Source organism: Elephantulus edwardii, unplaced genomic scaffold (genome assembly GCF_000299155.1).
Source record: "Elephantulus edwardii isolate Elephantulus edwardi_28Jun2011 unplaced genomic scaffold, EleEdw1.0 scaffold00318, whole genome shotgun sequence".
Taxonomy (NCBI): Eukaryota; Metazoa; Chordata; class Mammalia; order Macroscelidea; family Macroscelididae; genus Elephantulus; species Elephantulus edwardii.
The window spans coordinates 1219341-1234222 of NW_006400068.1; the positions used below are offsets into that span (position 1 = coordinate 1219341).

At 36.9% G+C, this 14882-nt stretch overlaps 1 protein-coding gene across 1 annotated transcript in view; it reads right to left on the reverse strand.

The window, feature by feature from the left end:
• Window positions 1-14882, reverse strand: part of HMCN1 (hemicentin 1) — a 763653-nt gene that overhangs the window by 338744 nt on the left and 410027 nt on the right. The window contains exons 13-15 of the mRNA XM_006901311.1: window positions 7704-7845; window positions 6516-6643; window positions 2461-2574 (exon numbers count right to left, since the gene is read on the reverse strand). Coding sequence (XP_006901373.1) covers window positions 2461-2574; window positions 6516-6643; window positions 7704-7845 — 384 coding nt within the window. The remainder of the gene's footprint in view (window positions 1-2460; window positions 2575-6515; window positions 6644-7703; window positions 7846-14882) is intronic.

The following is a 14882-nucleotide window of genomic DNA, read 5'->3' on the forward strand; positions in this document are numbered from 1 at the left end:
ATATTTTTGCAAATGCATACAGTATCTAGCTCAACAGAAGATGAATGAACATATGCATATTTGCTTCCACATTCACTCTGTCAGTTATCATACAATACACTGTATCCAGAAAATTCAGCCATATACTTGTGAGATAACAAGAGAACAATGACAAATAACTTATATGTGTTATTATAAAAATAACTTTGATTTTATGGAGTCCTATGAAAATTGTAGATAATCCCCCCAAAATTCCAGACCACATTTTGAAAACCACTCTATTTCTTTAATATCTTATGAAACAATGATAGTTATAGAAGGGCTTCAGACCTTTGGTCCATAGGGTCATTATGAACTGTGATCAACTTGAAGGCAGTTATCAAAACCAAGGACAAACGTCCTTTTTTACAACATTTTAATAGTGTTCTGATTTTCTTTTGAACCTACTTTATGTTGCTCACTTTTGAAAATGGAAAACCTAGAAATTAGCATGAGTATTTATATGTGTAGAATTCCTTTCCTTGGAGGCTGTAAACAAAAGAAAGTTTATTAATGTTTCCATTTAATTATGAACTTTATTCAATATTAATTTCCTCAAAAAGATATGAAGGAAAGTAATTTTTGTGATTATGGAGAGACTACTTATCTTCATCTCTTTCATAAAGAAGGCTTTTCCTAACCTTTTTACATCTTGTTCCCACACCAAAATGGAAGAGGACTAATACTGAATTGCTTTCCATCCTCTTGTCTTTGGGTCAACATGAATATAGTAGAGTTCATTCAAGTTTTTCTCCCAGTAGTCAAGATTTTATTTCTGTGGTTGATTGCCCACACATGACTGAATAGATAATTTAGCCTGCTTCAAGGTTTTGAGCAGACCTACCTGTGGTTTATTGAATATCACAGCAATTTCTTCCAGTATGGTCTTTCAGTATCCAATAGCCATATTCTATCTGTGGTGATTTGTAACTCAGAGAGGGAATTGTGGTGTTACTCACTGGATGAATAACATGTTCAATTTAGAGAAAAGAGTAATAAGGGGCCAATTCCAGAATATTCCAGATAATAATTTTTTAAAGAGACTATGAGCATAATTCTCTACCTCCTCCCTTAATTTCTACTCCATTTTTAGGACCAGCGAGGCTGCCAAGAAGACCAACTTACTAAAGAGCTTCAGTTTGGGAGAAGAAAAGACATTTTGTGGTTCTCCTATATGGGCAGAGATCTCTTATCTAACACTCCATTAACTTTTGAATTTTTATTTTCAACATAAGCTTTGACTGACATTTTTTTAAAAAAGACCATGCCTCTAATACATTTTTCCTGAGCCAACTTAATAACAATCAGAATTTTGAAGTCTTACATATTTCATTTGTAATCCAAAGGTTTAAGTATTTTGAGTAACACAAATGAGTGTATGTTAACTGAAATAAATTCTATTGAGCAAATCTAGAAATATCAGAGAAAACATCAAGATTGAACAGTTCTTAACATGGAAAATTTTTTAAAAAAGATTATCTCCTAATTTTCATCCCTGTTTTTTATTTAGATCATTAAAAAGTGCTTGTTTTCTACATAAGGCACTTCTTTTTCACCTCATGTTCCCCAAGCGTTTGAACTTGAGGTGAATTCATAATTCTGTGATTATGACATCACCCCGTCGCTATGGGGATGTCTGTGATTTAACAAACAGAATCATAACAATAGTGCTTTGTACTATTTAGTGTTTTTCATCTGAAGATTAAAAGTATTTTGCAAACAGATTCTCAATAATCCTAGCAACCTCCCATTAGAGTGTTTGTTGGAATTGTTCTTTCTCATAAATTGGAAGAACTGAGACAGAAGCAGGAGTAAGGCTTTTTTTACAGATACCTACTGTAAAGCAGCAGCTGGACCAGGACCCAAGCTTATTCTCAATAAGGGCAAGAGATCCATTACCGTGTTTTGGTTTGTTTGTTTTTCCTTTCTTTATAGAACCACAGATGTGTAGTCTTTCTGTGAGGATACAAGCCTTTGCCATACTTGATAATGTAGGCCCCGGACTATTGATCTTTCATTGTTAGCTTCAGAGTATGTCTTGATTTTTCAGAAAGCATCTCTGAAAATCTGAAGACTTTTTAATGGTGAGATCCATCTTTTCTAAGGAAGGTGAATTGAAATCAGGGAGGCTATTTTAACATTTATAGAGTATTCATGGATATTTTTCTAAAGGAAACAATCCTAAACTAACAAAGACAATGTTCAGCTGCATTAGCAAAGGCGGACTTTTCCTTCCTTGGTTTTCATGGTTTTGTAATCCACACCAGATGTCACATTCTAAAACTTCAAGTTTAGAATTTTGAGTTACCATCCCCAGTGAGATCATAAACACATTTTATGGGGCTGCTAAGTCACACACCAAAACAAATTTTTAACAAATCAGTTTTTTTTAAGAGGAAGCAAAACTAAGTGAACTAGACAAAAAAACACTTGGAAGCGTACCTTTGAACCATTTGACTTGAGGTTGGGGAACACCAGAGGTTTTACATTCCATAACTGTTGTATCACCAAGGGCAACCAAGAGCTCACTCTGAATGACCATCAACTTTGGAGCTTCTGCAAAGGTCAAATATGCAAATATTTAATGCCACACGCAACCCGTTGGTGGTTATGAAATTAATCAATTAAAAAACTATGTATGTGCTTCCAGCTATTTTAATATCTATAATTAAAAGAGAGCTCTTATAAGACCTGTACATGTGGATTTATGTTATGAAAAGATTAGTTTTTTTAGGAAAAAAGCCCACAAAATCACTATGAGTCCTAGAAGATTTCGGAAATTTACCGAATTATTTTTATGAAAAAAAATTAGGAAAACATAATTGTGGAGATTGAATGCATCTTAAAAAAGCAATACTAGGTGAGTGGGGAGAAAAATGCACAATGAATGAATGAAAATCCAAAATCTCTGTAAATGATCATTGAAATTAATTTTTAAAAAAGCAATACTAAAGGAACAGAAAAGAGGGCCACTAATAAGAGTAAAAGAAACATAATCAAAAGAGGGATGATAATAAAATCAATCTATCACTTAGTAGATTAATTAAGCTGTGAGAGTAATATAGTTGCTGACGAAATTATTTCTAGCATTTTATACCTCTTTTAATGATATTCATATCTAATAACAAAGAAGTAACACCGAAAATGCTATCTATTGAAAAACATCCACCCCCACATGACAAACTTCAAGTCTCTAGTTTTGATTCCACTTTTCATTTTGGTGCTATCTAAAGACATTCCCTCAGTCCCTTTCTGTGCTCTGTTTTCTGTCTGCATGTCTAATGCTTTACTAATACACATTTCCTCTCAATTGCCCATTTTAGAATGGGCTCACTAACAACTGACGTTATTTTTAAAACAAGATTGACCTTGTGTACTCTGCTGAGAATAGCCACTTACAGTCAAGGTATACTGATTCAGAATCTGAGGTTCTAGTTAAAAAGTAGATTCTTATTCAGTATATCTAGGGTGTAAATGCAAATTGCCACCAGGAGTAGAATTGGAAATAACTGGTTCACAGACTTGTTTTAAACAAAGCCAAGAGTTAATTTTTCAAAGATCATGCTACTCTTTTAAAATCTTCAGTGATTTACTATTGCTTTCAGAATATAGCCCAAATTTTAATTTGGTTTTAGATAGGTAGATAGAGATAGAGATATAAATATAAATAATATAAATATAAATATCTATCTCACAAACTAGTACATGTCTTTCTTTTTTGTCTTAGATTCCACTGTTGTTGTTTTGTACCATCCAGTCTGAACCAACCCATAGCTGACCCTCAGGCAGGTTTTCAGAGGCAGTTAACCACTCGGGATGAGATTGCCCATCCTTCTCCTGCACAGTGGCTGGGGGATTCGAACCACATGTCTTCAGGATTTCAGTGCAGCTTCTTGTCAGTAGGTCACCAGAGCTCCATTATACATCCCATTTAATATAAGGCATTTAAAAAAACTCCTCCTATCAATTGCCATTAAGCCAATCTGACTTGTGGTGATCCTATGCATTTCACAGTAGATTATATTCCATATGTTTTTCAATAATTGTTATCTTTTGGAAGTTCCGTGTGTAGTATAAACTGTTAAGCAACTGAACTACTAACCATAAGACATATTCAACAGATGCCTTGGAACCTAGGCCTCGTAATCTGTTTTAGAAAGACCACCATTCACTGAGTATAGCTCTACTCTGTACATACTAGATTACCGTGAGTCAGAATTAACTTGAGGGTAATACATTTTCTTTTTGTTTTGTGTATGTATTTGTGTTTGTTATCTCTTGGAAATTGATTGCCAAACTCTTACTGTATAAGTCATTATCACTGTAGTTAGTTAAAACTACATATATACTATGTTAAAGTATATATATATATATATATATATATATATATATATATATATTGATTATATATAGCTATTATCTCTCTATATATATATAGATATAAAGATATATTGCTATATTGATATATATAGATGATTCTGCCTCACAGAGATGCCATGTTGTAGAACAGAATAATTCCACAGGGTTTTGAAAGCTGAGATCTATCAATAACAGATCACTCGATTTCTCTTCCAAGATGTATCTTGGTAAATTCAAACAATCAACTACTTGACTGGTACTGGAGTTTTCGTTCAACTCATTGATGTTAAATTGAAACCAGTCCATAGCTGCCTCTCCCTTGGGTTTCCATGGCTATAAACCACATGGGGAAGGGACTGCCCATGTTTTACCCCAGGAGCTACTAGTAGACTTGAGTTGCCAAAGAGGAATGCCTGAAATTAGCAGGGATAATCTCTATAGTTACATAAGTACCTCACCACACCCTCTATTATATTTTCCTTCCTTTATTAAAGCTATTTCTTACGACTGAAATGTTCTTTGCTACAACCCTTCAAATCACACTCATTCTCTTAGATTGAGTTTAAAATCTGTATTCTTTGGGAGATACTTGTGAATTTTACTGTATAATTAATCTTTCTGTCTGTATCACACTCTGGCACTTTTCTTTCAGTTTTGTTATATTGCTTTATGTTTCTACTTCTAGTATATAAGTGCTTGGAAAGTAAGGATTATGTGACATTTATTTATTTTAAAATTTTTACTGTCCATATCATATTATTTTGCTTAACTGAGTGTTTAACAACTTAAATGTGCTGTACATTCAGCTCCTATGTGAGCAAACCTAAATTTGTTTATCCTAGACAGTTCTATGTTACTCACTCATTCTTTTTCTCAACTGTCTGTTCTTTTTCTACATGGGTGTTCTACCAGCCTTTTAAAGTCAGCTTTCTCCAAACCAAAGCTCACTTCCCCTTCTAAATGTATTTCTATGCCAAATAAATGTGTGTACAAGTGAAAGTATTCCTTTTTAGGATTTCCAAGTTCAAAAAGTAGTGATATTTTGTTTCCTCTCTCATCTGTCTTCTCAAAATTCAATCATCCGTATTCATCATGGCTTTCATCACACCTCTTTCTCTTCAGTTGGTTTTACGTCCCTCCCATGAATGAATGGAGAATGGGTGAGAGGGTAGAGGCTTAGCTATTAATTATCAACAGTTGATTAACATTTAGCTTATAAGACCTCTACCCTTTATTTGATGAAGAAAGAACAAATTAAATAAGCATTCTGTAAAAGAATTGCCATGAAGTAGACTTTCATGAAATGGCTGACTGGGTAAAAATGGGAGATGTAAAATGAAAATAATACCTGGATCAAGAAAATAACAGAAATATTATAATCATTTTAACTGTGAATTTGAAATGTAAAGTAGAAGTTAAACTGGAAAAAAAACAACAACAACTATAAGCCACAATGATTGCCCTGGGGTAGATTCTGACTCACAGTGACCCTCCATTTAGCATCCAAAGGTTTACAAGATGAGACTGCCTTTCTTTATTGAATCGAGTGGCTAGTGGATGTAGACTGCTCACTATACAGTTTTGAACTGAACCTATAATTTATTGTCACCAGAAAAACTATAAACTCACACTCAAACTCAACATCATTATGTTGGTTTCAACTCTTAGTGACCTTCCTTTCAGTTTCTCAGGCTGTGAATCTTAATTGGAAGAGATTGCCTGATTTCTCACAAGGAGCCATTAATGGATTTGAATCACTGGAGATACACACAGCCTTTGAGTTAACATATGATTCACTACAGACAATGCCACAAAAACTCCAGAAAGGACCCAAAATTGATTATTTTGAAAATTCAATTTTGCAGAGAACAGATGAATCGTGCAAAGGGAAACACTGAGTTCAACCTGGAACTCTCATAAGGGAGATGCTTGCTTGATTTCTGTTGATGAAGATACTAATTAGTAAATGTTCAAGTTGGTTACAATATATGCTTTAGTGCAATAATACCTGAAGTTGATAACTAAAACATAATATTGTATGTAAGTTTTATCTAACAGAAATTTTCAAAACAATATTTTCATATTGCTTTTTATACTCTTTATCTTTACAAATCAGTCTTTTAAACAGGTATACTTGCCAATATATCTAAGTGTAGATGTCTGTTTATCTGTTCCAGCTGAGTTACTTGCGAGGCAGCCATATACACCTGCATCACTGGGAACTGCATTTTTTATAAATAAGGTACCATCTGAGGTCATCCTATACCTATAAATAATAAAAGAATAAAACAAGAAATAGCATAATAATAGCATCAAGATGCTACTTCCTTCAAATAACTTAAACTATTTCAAAATTATATTCTTGGTACACATGGAAGAAGTGTTTAGCATCAACATTTTATATAAATAAATATAGTAAACTAACAAATGTTACATGTTATAAATTGTTCTAGGATTCCTTCATTTGTTAATATTTTTACTCTTCATAAAAATCCCAATATTCAGATATTATTATGATACGCAAAGAAGTTGTCTAACTTGCCCAAATTTAGGATTACTAAGTTGAAAGAACTAGAGTTTTCACTCAGCCAGTCTTGTTCCATGCAGTAAACTGCTTTGCTAAATGATTCCTCAAAATGAAAACCTTAGGACTGAAATGTCTCTTGTCACACAGTAAGTCAGTGATGAGTCTAGGAATAGAAACTGGCTTAACTTGCTGGATCGTACCTAAGCCTTCCTTCTCATGCCAAATCCAGAGTAATGGAAGCCCGATGGTTGGAATCTTTGTTGTTTATGTTCCACATATTCATTGCTCTTTGAGTGTAAGAGGAGTCAATGGTTTTAAAAAGCATCCAGTAGAATAAAAGAACTTTCAAAGTAGTATGACAAAAGTAGACAGTAGTTACAAAAATGCCTCTGCCTACTTTAATCAGACTGTCAGGGCCTTTGCCTGTCCCTCTTTCTCGTGTTGCAGAGCCATCTATTCCGTAAGTAGATGTGTTAAGGCTACACATTCCTTTACTCCACAGAATATTTATTACCGCCACTTCAGTTATCCAAAGTAAACCTATTGTTACGCTGTTACACTGTACAACTCCAAGTACTGGGGATGTACTTAGTCCCAGCTATTGGATTCAAACTTAATAAGTAAAAGCTGTATAAATTAATTTTTTTTTTACATTTCTTGGCTTGCTTAGAAAATCTAAAGCTGTGGGTTTTGGTCAAATCTCACTTAATCTTAGGGATTTGGTCATATTAGTTTTGTGTAGAAATTTTACCAGTTTTCACACTCAACAAAAACAAAGAACATGATACAAACCCAGTACCTGTGTGAACCCACAAGAAACATATTGTTCATGGTCCAGGAGATCTTTGGCTTTGGAAAACCTGTTGCAGAACACATAATGGAGACCTCAGACCCTCCTGTGAAAGATTGATTCTTGGGCATCACTGTGACTTTAGGTGGTTCTGTAAATAAAAAGAGAATAATGTATGAGCACTTGGTCTTGGGTGTGGCCTCTGTTAGTACTTCTTTGGCCTTTCCACAGCCAAATATTGCTCTTCTCTGTGATGAATTCATCAGACATTTGGTTCTTCCTGTATAGAAGAGAAAACACAACTAACAAAAGCAAGGTAAATTAATCCTCTTTAAGAGAGTAAAGTAAATTTTATCCTAATATTTCCGTTAGTGACCATGCGACCCTTGTTCCACACACTGACTAACGTTTTCTGCCTGTAACTTCAGTATAAACCTATTTCAAGGCCAAGTTTCTAGGCAGAGTCTTTGACTTTTTCTACAAAGTGAACAAAGTCATGGAGCAACAACTTTGGTTGTCTATGTTGTCTGCTATGTTTGGATTAAGCTTTTATTTACTAGATTATAAATGAGTTGGGGTTAGAGAGTGTATCTTTCATATATCCATTCCTCAGGAATCAATAGTCCCTACTGTTATGTAGTGGCTTGCATTTAACAGACACAAAACTGTTGATGGAATGAAAGCCATGAATGCTAACATGGTTTTGACCAAGTAATACAACTCCTTGAAGAAGATTCTATGTATCCTCATACCACCAGATACATAGGACCTCAACACAAGAGGAAATATCTATCATTGAAATCTCCTAGTATAGTAATTAAAAGGCTTATGAAGAGGAAATGTTAAACCAATAATATAAAACCCCTCATATTATGAATATACTGTCAAAAAGAAAAATTCTCTGTGACAAGTCTTGGGTATTGATATATTGGCCTGATCAATTATACCCTTTAGAGCTACCTTACTATATTGGATGAATGAACCTTAAATGAAATTGTGAATAATTTGTTACTATCATCAATCAATTGAAATTATGAAAAGAAATTTACTTTCTACAATGTTTGAAACATATTTAATGAGTATTAACAAAATGAAACAACTCATTCATAACATAAGTTTGTTGTTGTTGTTGAATGATCATAAACAAGGCACTGTGTTAAATTCTAGGGATACCCTGAGGAGCCAAATTGGCAAGGAGTTTGTTTTCCATCTTACAAGGTTATTACAACTGAAATTTAAATATTCAGTTAGTGAGATCTGAACATATTAAAAATGTATTCTCACTATAACTGAGTATGCAAACAATGTCTTCGTTTCATTAAGAAAAATCAGCTTGAGAAAACTTCCTTCCTTTGAAAGAGGGAAAATTGGCATTGCCGGAGAGCAGTAGCTACCCAACAGAACAAATCTAATTAGCACTTAATCACTAGTGGCTTACAATCCTCCCCCTTTTTTCCCTGTTTACATTGCTTTTCAACTTATGATGATCTTGTCTTTGAAGTTAATCTTTGAAAGGGTTTTCCAGCCTGTAGACCTAGCTGATAGCCCCATTAACCCCTGGATCCTTCTTGGTGAACACAGGGCTAGAAAGCAATGAAGCCAGAGGCACACTAGCCAAGGACAGTAAGCTCAAACGCTGATTCCACCTGGAGTCCATCAAGCCTGAAATGTTGAAGAACTCTTCACATTGTGGGAGTGTTGTAGAGACGCTCCAGGAGATGATGAGAAAGAATGGGATGTTTCTTTAGTTTTAAAATTTATTTACTACCCATATTTAACAAAAAAACTGTTTCTCATGTCTCGCTAGGACTTTCATAAATATTCTGGCATCTTTTAGGATATCATCTTAACATGGTTCCTTCCAATGAGTCTGTAGGAGTTGACCTGGCATCTTTCCCAGCACAGATCCCACTGGTAGGCTCTGTAGTCCAGACAGTAACGTGAAAGCTAACATCAGTTACCAAGCCAGAGTACTGGAAGCTGAGAGGTCATTTTGCAAATAAAACCTGGATATAAGGTATTGTTCAGGGTCATGAATTAAGTTTGTGTATAGCATACAAACATAATAATTTCATTCAACAGAAGGTGAGAAATATGCCATTGTATTGGGGGGAGCAGAATCCCTGCTATTAATAACAAAATCATTTCTGAGCATAAACAAACAGAGAAGCAAAACTGGATTTCCACCAAATAACAGCTGAATAAATAAAGTAAAAATGATTTAGTTTTACTTAATTAGGTTAAACAAGAAACTAAAAGACCTTACATTATTTGATTCAACTATCTCTCAGGCAATTATCAAGATTATCAATCAGATAAGAGAAACTTTTAAAAATTGCATGAAAATAAAAGCAATATACAATAAGACGTAACCAGAATAATATCATTAAATAAAGGGAAGATATAGAGAGGTGAACAGAAATATAGACAACATAAACAAAACACTAGTGGATACACAACCCTGCATTATCAATGATAAGATTAATTTTCAAATATGTATACATTCACAGACCAAAATGGATGTCAGAAGAAACTCTGAAGATTGCACTGGAACGTAGAGCAGCCAAAGCACAAGGAAGAATCCAAGACACTAAAGAGCTGAACAGAAGATTCCAAAAGGCAGCACGGAATGACAAAGCAAAATACTACAATGAAATGTGTGAGGAGCTAGAGTCAGAAAATCAAAAGGGCCGAACTCGTTCAGCATTTCTTAAGCTCAAGGAACTGAAGAACAAATTCAAACCTCGAGTTGCTACAATCAAGGATGCTTTAGGCAGAATGTTAAATGATCCAGGGGTATCAAAAGAAGATGGAAGGAATATACTGAGTCATTGTATTGAAAGGAATTGGCAGATACAGAAGAATTTAATGAAATAGCATTTGAGCCAGAGCCGATGGTGATGAAGGCAGAAGTTAAAGCTGCTTTGAAGGAAATAGCAAAAAATAAGGCCCCAGGAATAGATGGTATACCAATTGACATATTTCAGCTAACAGATGCTGCCGTGGATGTGCTCACCAAATTATGCCAAGAAATCTGGAGAACAACCACTTGGCCAACTGACTGGAAGAGGGCTATATTTGTTCCCATCCCAAAGAAGGGTGACCCAACTGAGTGTGGAAACGACAGAACAATATCATTGATTTCACATGCAAGCAAGATTCTACTGAAGATTATCCAAAAACGACTGGAACAGTACATCAGCAGAGAACTGCCAGAAGTCCAGGCTGGGTTTAGAAGGGGTCGTGGTACTAGGGATATTGTAGCTGATGTTAGATGGATCTTAGCTGAAAGCAGAGAATACCAGAAGAATGTCTATCTGTGTTTCATTGATTATGCAAAGGCATTTGACTGCGTGGGTTATAACAAACTGTGGCTGACTCTGAGAAGAATGGGAATCCCAGAACATTTAATTGAGCTAATGCGAAACCTATACTTGGACCAAGAGGCAGTCGTCAGAACAGAGCAGGGCAACACTGCATGGTTCAAAATTGGGAAGGGTGTAGCCAGGGATGTATCCTATCTCCATACCTTTTCAACCTGTATGCAGAGCAGATTATCCGAGAGGATGGGCTCTATGAGGAGAAGCGTGGTGTTAGGATTGGTGGACAATCTATTAACAATCTGTGTTATGCAGATGACACAACCCTGCTTGCTGAAACTGAGGAGGACCTCATGCACTTACTGCAGAGGGTCAAGGACTACACCCTTCAGTATGGACTGAGGCTCAATGTCAAGAAGACAAAAATTTTCACCACTGAACCAATCGGTAGCATCAGGATGGATGGTGAAGAGATTGAGATTGTTCATAGCTTCAGTTTGCTCGGCTCCACGGTCAACACTCTTGGCACCAGCAGCCAGGAAATAAAAAAAAATGTATTGCGATGGGAAAGTCTGCTGTTAGGGACCTCTCTAAAGTAATCAAGAGCAACGGTGTCTCTTTGGAGACTAAGGTGCGCCTGATACAGGCCATGGTTTTTGCAATCACTTGTTATGCATCAGAGAGTTGGACAATGACTAGGGAGGATAGAAGGAGAATTGACGCCTTTGAGCTGTGGTGCTGGAGAAGAGTATTGAATATACCATGGACTGCCAAGAAAACAAACATACTCATCCTAGAGAGGGTTAAACCAGGCTGCTCCTTGGAGGCAAGGATTCTGGGGCTTTGCCTGACATACTTTGGGCGTGTTGAAGGAGAGACAGGTCTTTAGAGAGGGACATCATGCTGGGTAGAGCAGCGGGACAGCGCAGGAGGGGAAGACCCTCTATGAGGTGGATTGATTCAGTGACTGGGGTAATCGGGATGGGTGTGTCAGAGGCAATGAGATTGGCACAGGATAGAGCAGAGTTTAGGGCTGTTGTACATAGGGTCGCTATGGCACATAACAACAACATACATTCACAGGCAAGATGAACAAATAAGCAAGATGAACAAGTCAGGACAGGTGAAACCATTACATTCACAACCATATGCAGATCTGGTAGAGGTATTTCTACATGTGTTTCTGTATATGCAGCAAATATTTTCATGTATATAGTAGAGCCAGCAAAGGAGAGAAATCTATGTAAATGTCTTAATTATAACTAAACATCCCGGGGGAATGACTTGCTGGACGTATGGCTTGAGGATCATCGTCTAATTGGATATCAAGGCAAACTCGTATAACCTAGACAGTGTTTTACATTGTACTTTGTAAGTGGTGACTGAGATTATAAACGTTGATAAGCAGTCATGCAAGGTGCAACTACTGAAGGATATCTCAAAAGTGCACAGAAGTAATCTGTTCAGTTTTGTAACAGTGGTCGCTTGAACAGCAAGCTCCATGGCTGTGCAGTAAGAACTAGATGGTCCTCAGTCATTACTGCTCACCACTCTAAAGAGGATCACAATAGAAGGTGCTGTACAGAGTGAGAAAAAGGTTTAGAACAAACCTAAAGATTACAAAAATGGTCAGGTTTATTGGATTTAAATAGACAGATGGGAAACACTGGAATATAGAGGCTTTGTCACCTTTGAGCCTGGAAAGAAATTCACTCATGAGCATCAACTTTCAGCCAACCAATAGACAGGTCCATAAGATGCACAGTAAGTGTAGGAAAGTGTCACTCTTAATTATATAACTTTCCAAAGACAGCTACTGACCAAGGATATGACTCAAAAGGCAGACAGATTAATACAAATGAGACTAGAGAGAGGAATAGTACACTAAGGTGCACCTGATCCAGGCCATGACCTTTGCAATTACTTGCTATGCGTCAGAAAGCTGGACAATGACTCGGGATGACAGAAGGAGAATTGATGCCTTTGAGCTATGATGCTGAAGAAGAGTACTGCATATGCCATGGACTCCTAGGAGAACAAAGAAGTTCGTCCTGGAGAGAGTGATACCAGGCTGTTCCTTGGAGGCAAGGATTCGGAAGCTTTGTCTGACACATTTTGGACATGTTGCTCGGAGGGACCAGTCCTTGGAGAAGGATATCATGCTTGGGAGGGTGGAGGGACAGCGCAGGAGAGAAAGACCCTCAATGAGATGGACTGATTCAATGACTGGGGTAATGGGGGGTAGGTATGTCAGAAACAACAAGATTGAAGGCCAGATGAGTTGTAGTATGACATCAAAGATATCATTGATGAAGAGAGCTAAAAGTGGTTAGAAAGAGAGAGGGAAAAGGAAAATAATGAACTGGATGTCAGAAGAACTCTGAAAATTGCACTAGAGTATCAAGATGTCTAAATAAAGGGATAGCATGCCAAAGTAAATGGCTAAACTTATTCCAAAGGGCATCTTGAAAAGAAAAAGCAAAGTCTTATAAGAGAAGGTGCAGAGAACTGGAATTAGAAGATAAAAAGGGAAGAACTTGCTCTATTTCTCAAGCTGAGAGAACTGAAAAACAAATTTAAGCCTTAAATAATGATACTGAAAGATGCTACTGCAATGTTATTCACTATCCTAAGAACATGGAAATAGTCCATATGTACAACCAGAATCAACTGGGTTGAGAAATTGTGGTACATTCACACAACTGAATACCATGCAGCCCTAAGGAGCAACAATATCGAAAAAATACTATGTAACTTGAGAGAGGCTGGAGAGCATTATGCTTGAGTGAATTAGCATAGTCTCCTAGGGACAAATACCAAATACTGCATAAGACCATTATTGTAAAAATACAAGGATAACTAGTTATACTTATATAGGAACTATATAAGAGGTGGTGCAGAGGGGTGAACATAGGTAGAGGTGAAACCACAGGGCTGCAGATTTTGATGGGATCTGGATGGAAAACAGGGTAATGGTGATTAATTTTCTAAAACATAATTCATGAAAATGATTGTACGAAACACAATGAATGGAGAAGAGTGTGAAACACAATGTAGTTAAACTTTTTTTTTCTGTTAGAATAGTGTCTGCGAGGACAGTGGAGGGAGGGCTAGGCCAGGACTTGTGACCCAGCCACCCCAACCCCCTCTACCTTCAAATCATACAGACTACAACTCCCAGAGACTACAGCTCCCAGAAGTACAGACTACAACCCCCAGAGTTCTGTGGGGAAACGCCATCTTTAAAAACAGACTTTGGTGGGAAATCTGTGAGGACAGTGGAGGGAGTGCCGGGCCAGACTTGTGACCCAGCCACCCCACACCCATTTGGGCCCGAGGGCCAAGGAGGACAATCATATATGCCACATCTATAATATCTATAAGATTTATCAATCTTCCCTAAAATACTCATGTACCGTTGAGGATTAAGTTACATGGGGAATCAAACTGGTCTGGCCTGACTACGTGGGGCCCACTAACTCAAACAACAGGGAGATCCTGAGCATCTCCAAAGAGTGGGGAAGCTATTTCAGAAAGGGAACAACAGACTTCCTCCTTCATTATTTAGGTTTCCTCGAGCCCCTCCCCATGTGTATCAGTGTGTGCTTCCTCCCTCCCCACTCACGTGAGCCTTGGAGTGTGCACGCAACCTCTACACATCTGCTCTTGTTCCTGCCCAACCTCCTCTTAGAGCGGTGACGTCAAATAAAAAAAAAAACAGCTACCACCTCAGACACGAAGAATTCTGCCACACCAATGGCCCATAGAAAGAAGAGTGCTTCACTTGTCCCACAAGCCCAAAGGAAGATATCAACCCCCAAAGAAGATACAGTAGCAATGGATCTCCTAAAACCAGAAAGCCTGATGG